Raw genomic sequence first — 6425 nt, 5'->3', positions numbered from 1 at the left:
GACAAACAATTGCTAAGCTCCCTCCGTCACCTTCTCTGTGTGGAGCTAGCGTACAGAAATGGGGGTGGGAGGGACACCCTGACATCAGCACCTCCCCTTTTCCTTCCCACACCTTCACAACAAGCAGGAGGCTCCCAGGGGGTAGCTCCAAGGCAGCTGCTAGAAAGGTCGCAGTGCGTCAGGTAAGGCACTTCCTGTAGCGGGGGCCGAGCTCTGGGCACGTGGGCCAAGGGAGAGGCCTTGAAGGGGAGCAGAGGACTGCCAGGATAAGCAGGGGATACGGGCAGCTCTTACACGAGGAGGCCAAGAGGTTGGTTTGCTGAGCCTGGCAGAGCTGCCCTGCACTTGCCAGGGGGACGGCAGGGGCCAGGGTGCCTGCTACTGCCCCCAAGGCGCTTAGCTGACAAGAGCCGCTGGCAGCTGGCTCTGCAGGGCTGGGGTTGCACCCGCAGTCAGTCACCTGGCTGGAGAGGGCTGAGCCCTTCCCAGGGCTGCCCAGCCACTGCTCCCCCCGGGCTGCAGCCTGGCAGACAGACGGCCTAATCCACAAAGCAACGCAAAGCCGTGAAGGAAAAGCTGCTTGTAATGTGTCTGGACAGAAGGGTTTCACGCAGCAGCGGGCACCGCCCTGCCTGGCGACCGCAGACCCACCATGGTGCGGCTCCGCCCACTGACCTGGCCACTCCTGCGCTGCTCTGCCAGTGTGCACTCCCGAGCCAGGCTGAGCGTGCTGGTGCAAAAAGGAAACACCCCCCCACAGTGCAGCGAAGGCCACAGAGGGCTCCCTGAGAATCCCGTGGAACTCCACAAGGCCATCGGCTTCCTAGATCGACTCTGCAAGTGGCCCCACCACGGAGCCAGCAGCCTCGGCAAGCCTCAAGGAAGCACCTATTCTACCCCCACCACAGCCACTCTCGACCCTTTGGGAAGGGCTCTCTGTGGCAACTCCCCCTGGGCCTGCACCCCTGGGACATGCTAGCTACCCGTCACTGGGCCTCGCCCTGCCCCCGGAGAACCAGGGATAACCAGGCTTTCTTGCAGAGCAGTTCCCTGCTCCAGTCCTACAGGGCCGCCCACAGCAGCATTTGGCCAAGCACAGCAGGGAGAGAGGCCAGAGAAAGGGGTTAGCGCAGGAAACGCATTTCCAGGGGGTGTTTCACAGGGAAGCAGCTCAGTCCCGGCTGCCCGGGCACACGCTGGCGTAGCCAAGTCAGTCTTAGGTCTTCTTCTTCAGCTCCTCAAATCTCCGAGAGAGGTCGTCGAAATCAATGTCTTCCGATGCAGAGGAGTTGGCGCCGGCCCCGGCCGTGGGCAGTGTGTCTGGCACAGATGGCAATTCGGGCAGCACAAAGTTATCGTAGGTATCCGGAGCACCAGTCCCCGGCTTTGCAGAGGCTTCTGGCTTGGGCCCAGGACCTATTTACGAGGAGAAAGCCAGAGTTCCACGCTGCGGCCGAGTGCCTGCGGCCTGGACCCCCGCTCCAGGGCAAGCCAAGGCCAAGCAAACCAGGACAGCAACTGGAAAGGCAGCACAACCCATTCCCAGAGAACACTTGGCACCCAGGCTCCCGGCACCAGCCCGGCCAGCGCTCAGCTGAGCATTTGGCCTCCCGGGGACCCCAAGGATGTCAGGTAATGAGGAGCCCACCGAAGACACCTGAAGGAATCTGCACTCTCCTCTGGTCACGGGTGGGCTGAGCCAGTGAGGCAGGGCAGTCCCTAGCCAACAGCGGACATGAGGCGCTAGCACCAGCAGCTCTGCTGCTCCGCCTGCCCTGAGCCCTGGGGAGAAGTCCTGGCACTGGCCACAGCTGGGAGACAACATATTGGTCTGACCTGACTGGGCCCTTCTGCGAGCCCCTGGGGCGAGTGTCTGAATTCCAGCTCAGCCCAGCCCAGCCCCAGCCCACAGGCCTGGAGCGCTTGGTGTCACCCCTCGCTAGCGGCTCCAAGGAGCAGAGGTGCCCAAGCCCAACCAGAGCTCCTAGGGGCCCTCCCCCCCAATCTGGGCTGTCCTCAGTACAGAGGACTCCATCACATGGCTGGAACCAGCAGGCTGGAGCAGACAGGGGCCCGGTTACCCAGACCCCACGATGGATGGGGCTTCTCGCTCTCTCCGCCTGGGAACCGAGCCGCCTACCCCCGGGGACTCCTAGAGCAGAGCGGTCAGCACAACGGCTTCTCCGTTCCCAAACGGGCAATGCTGGGCACCCAGCAGAGCCCTGGGCCACACACTTGCTCCCCGCTCAGCGCCTGCACCTGGCTTCCAGGCGCGGCCCAGAGTCCCGAGGGCACGTGGCCCTGCCCGCCCCATCCCAGTGATGCCGCCCTGCTCCCTTCACTGCCACCTCGTGCTCATGCCCCATGTCTGGGCGGGTGTACCCGCAGGCAGTGTCCCCTCCCGAGAGGGGCCTGCTCTCAGGGCTGCCAGGAACGCACGCCCCAGGCAGCCGACAGCCCCCAGGGCCTCCCTGGCATACTCACCAGCCACCTGTGCAGAAGGCACAGCCTTGTCAGCACTGAGGTCGTCCACCTGAAACAGACACAGTGTCACTACACAGCGAGCAGGCTCGGCCTGTGCGCCTCTCCGACCGCAGCCCCGCACACCAGACGTTTCCCTTCCAGAGACAAGGGCAAGGCCTCCCAGTAAGAGCCGACGGCAGAGCCACGGCTGCTAGCCACAGCGCAGACACTCCCAAGAGGCCAGGCTGAAATCCCTCGCTGTCCCCGCCACGACTCGGTGAGGGGAGAGCAGAGCTGGTTGGGTATAAAGCACGTCAGCTGGGGCCAGCCACAAGTCTCCTTTAAGGTTAGATATAAAGTGATCCAAAGGCAGCTGCAGATGGCAACCGTGTTAGGTGAGCAGACGCAGGCCCCGCCTGTCCACGGCCCGCACACGAGAGTTTGCTACAGCCCTGTTGTCACTCAGGCCATGAAGTAAAACAGGCTCAGTGGAGGCCGGTTCTCTGCCCAGCCTGTGCAGAGGGGCCGAATCGGGCCCCCGCAGAGCGGGCGTTGGGAGTTTGCAACGCAAGCAGCGCCAGAGCCAGCCGCTCAGTGAAAAGCTGCCTTCCCTGCGGCTACGGCTCTGTTGCCTTCCCAGACTCTCGCTGCTGCTCATCAAGGCGGCTCAGGCACTTACAGACTCGTAGGTGGGCGGAGCTGCCGGGATGGGCGGTGGATGGATGTTGGTAAAAGGCTGGTACGTCCCCACCGGGACTCCATTGAAGATCTCCTGTAAGGGGAGAGGGGGAAGTCAGCACTGCCAAGGGCGGTGCCTGTGGGACAGCACAGCCGGGACGGGTGCCACCGTAGCAGCAGGAATCAGCACCGTGCCTGCACGTCTGTCAGCCACGAAGGCGTCTCAAACGCGCCTCAGGCCCTGGCACTGCAGGGGCAGCCAGCCTGGGCCACCGGAAATGGCTCTCGGCACCAGGAGGGCCAATGCCTCCTGGTGCTAACGCTCAGCACCCAGGGACCAGCCTATGCAGGCCCCAGCTCCTGGAGCTTTCCAGCCATCCGCAGGGGACGTGGCACAGGACTGGGCAGAGCCCCTTCCAGGCTCATACAAACAGCTACTGCCCAGAGCCAGCTTGGCACAGAACCGCCCACCAGGCTCTGCGGCCAGAGACAGAACCGGCCCCGGCTGCCCTTCCTGGAAGGTCTTTCCCCTCCATTGGCCTGGCAAGGAGGCGCTTCCCCTGGAGGCCTCGGGCCCTCCCCCACTGACAGAGTTCCTGCCCGTTCCCCCCGGGGCGGAGAGCTGCCAGCAGCCGGTGCCCTGGGGAGGCCACGCTGCAGGCCGAGGAGCTCTCTTCCCACAGGAGTTGCGCATTCATTCAAGACAAAGGAAGGTGGCTGGAGCCTGTGGAGGCAGTGGGCAGCCTCCTCCCCACTGCCCATGTGGGCAGACAAGGCAGAGCCCCCCCGACACCCTCGGAGACCACTGCTAGCGGGCTGCTCCCTGCCACGTTCGCCTCCCCGCACACAGTGCCCGGTGCTGGCGGCGACACTCACTCACCGGTCCATTTACAGGCGGGTAGGGCGAGGGCATGGGCATAGGCATGGGCACTAAGCCATCAGGCCCAACCAGCGGGGCTGTGAACCCACCGCCCCCGCCTCCACGGCCACCTCTCTTCATCTCGTCTGTGAACCCGACGTCAATCAGATCCGCCTCCACGCCAGTCGGGGCTTCAGCCTGCAGGGAGAGAGGGCTCGTGTCGCTAGCCCAGAGAGCCAGAGGACCCCCGGGGAGGCGCTCTGCCTGCCACAGCAACACGTGGGGAGGGGGCTCAAGAGGCAGCGTCCACATGGAGCGGGGGAGACCAGAGCACTGGCGGCTACTCCGCTGCCCGGGGGAGGGTGCTGCCCCGCTCGGTGCCGGGCCCGAGGAACGCTGGAGAGTTTGGCTCTGGCGCCAGCTCTGCCCCACTCACCATCACCACCGAGTCAGGCTCGTAGGGCACGTTGTAGTTTTTCGCAATCTCAATCAGGTACCTCTCCACCAGGATTTTGGGAGGCGCCTCCACGCTCAGCTTGTGCATCAGCTGGAACAGAGGGACAGGGCCATCAGCCGGCAAGGCAGGGCCAGGAGCTAGCATCCCTGGGGCGCCCAGGGCAGGGCTGTGGGAAGGAGCACTCAGCACCGCTGCCGGCCCTGCTGCGTGCCTTGCGCCTCTGCAGGTCTGCACTCAGGACTGCCCCGAGCCACGTCTCCGTAAGGGGAGCTGCGCGAGCTCCCAGCCCAGCGCGCTCTGCACCAGGCACCCGGGCCGGGGCTGCCCTGACGCAAGGCGCCCCAGCCACTTGGCCTTCCCCGCCAGACCGTTACCCTGTCATTGACGGTCCCGATCTGGTTGGTCCTGCACAGCTTGCCATACTCCTTGCTGTACTTGGCGCACAGCTGGTCCGCGACCTGAGCGGAAGAGTGGAGAGAATTTGGGCAGAGCAGCAGTTTCAGAGTTTAGCACCTGTCTCCCACAGGCCAGGAGGCCCCCAGGTCCCGCTACAGAGCCAGCGAGCGGCGTCTCACTCCCTCTCGTGCCACAGAGCGCAGGAGAGGGAGGCGGACCCGCAGCCCAGAGCCGCACTCTGCATTGGCCCCGCCCCTAAGGCTGCCAGCTCTGCTGGGACCCCACAGCGCACAGTGGGGCAAAAGCCCAGAATGGTCCTTGCCAATCAGATTTGGAAGGAAGTTCCTTCCTGCCCCCAAGTCTGGTGATCAGCTGGCCCTGAGCACGTGACCAGGACACACCATCCAGGCGTGAGCTTGGAGGGCTGGCCCAACGCCCAGGCTGTCCTGCCCCAGGTGCTGATGTACCGAGGCCTGGCTGAACACCACAGCCAAATCCACGCCCTCAACTTCTGCCCCTGGTGGCTCCAGGTGCCCCGACAGCCCTGCTGCCAACAGCAGGCCCGGAAGCCCGGGCAGGCTGCCCTGCGGCCAACACTGCGCACCCAGCTCAACTCACAATTTTCAGCTCTGCCACCTCAGCCTGCAGGCGGGGGGCAGCCCAGATGAGCGTGGAGACGGCTTCCGCCAGGCCGGAGTCCAGGTCCCTGCAGATGCATGAGTCGGAGGTTACGTCCCAGCACCGCCGCATGGAGGGCGTGAGGCGCCCCAAGGAGCCGGGGCAGGCCTGCAGCGCTCTGGCTGCACTGGGCTGGTGGGTGTCGGGGTCAGGCTCAGGCGCTGCAAGGGGGAGGGTCTCAGAGCCCAGGCTCCACCAAGCCTGTACATCTGCACTGCAATGAAGCAGCCCCCTTCCAAACCAACCCTTCCCCAGGGCCCAGCAGCTCCTTCACCCCACCCCCAAGGGACCCTTGGAGTCAGGGCTCACTTCATGGACTGAATCAAGCCGAAACGGGCCAAGAGCAGGTCGCAGTAGAGCTCCAGGATCTCCATGGCCTCCACCAGGTAGTCTTCTCGGATGATGTGCTCCACGCGGATCCGCGCCCGCTCATCCTTGCCTGCTGCCAGGTAATCTGCGATCTCCTTCCGGGCCTTCTGGGCCAGCTCGGCTACAGGACAAGGCACGAGCGCGGTTACCCAGGGGCCACGCCCTGCCCTCCCCCTATTCGCTAGCTTCCTCCCCTCCTCCGGAGCCGGAGCCCTCGACTGTGGCCTGCCTCCCCTGCCGGAGCCCCGGTTCCTTTGGGCAGGGGCCGGGGCACTGTGGCAATCACACATCTGGGGGCGCTGGGTATCCCTCTGCCTGGACACCTGAGTGCGCACCACAGGGCACAGGAAGCGCCCCTGCACTGCAAGCCCCGGGCATGGGTTCAAGGCTGTTGCTACTCACCCAGCCCTGGAACCTGCCTTCAAAGCTTCGGCTACAGCTTTACTAAAGCCACCGAAGCACCAGCCCCCTACCTCCCATCAGCTCAAGGGCCTGGTCACACACTGGGTGGATTTAGCAAGGAAA

General features: G+C 64.7%; 1 protein-coding gene across 3 annotated transcripts in view; it reads right to left on the bottom strand.

The window, feature by feature from the left end:
- Positions 1-565: 565 nt before the first annotated feature.
- The window catches only part of LOC102446042 (IST1 homolog), a 59697-nt gene continuing 53837 nt past the window's right edge, over positions 566-6425 (bottom strand). For all 3 annotated transcript variants that reach the window (XM_075918230.1, XM_075918232.1, XM_075918231.1), the window contains 8 exons: positions 5841-6021; positions 5472-5559; positions 4832-4915; positions 4437-4547; positions 4022-4198; positions 3143-3235; positions 2485-2533; positions 566-1416 (listed from right to left, as the gene is read on the bottom strand). In XM_075918230.1, coding sequence (XP_075774345.1) covers positions 1217-1416; positions 2485-2533; positions 3143-3235; positions 4022-4198; positions 4437-4547; positions 4832-4915; positions 5472-5559; positions 5841-6021 — 983 coding nt within the window. In that variant the 3' untranslated portion in view covers positions 566-1216. The remainder of the gene's footprint in view (positions 1417-2484; positions 2534-3142; positions 3236-4021; positions 4199-4436; positions 4548-4831; positions 4916-5471; positions 5560-5840; positions 6022-6425) is intronic.

This window comes from Pelodiscus sinensis, unplaced genomic scaffold (genome assembly GCF_049634645.1).
Source record: "Pelodiscus sinensis isolate JC-2024 unplaced genomic scaffold, ASM4963464v1 ctg64, whole genome shotgun sequence".
NCBI lineage: Eukaryota > Metazoa > Chordata > Testudines > Trionychidae > Pelodiscus > Pelodiscus sinensis.
This window is presented reverse-complemented; position numbering and strand designations above follow the sequence as displayed.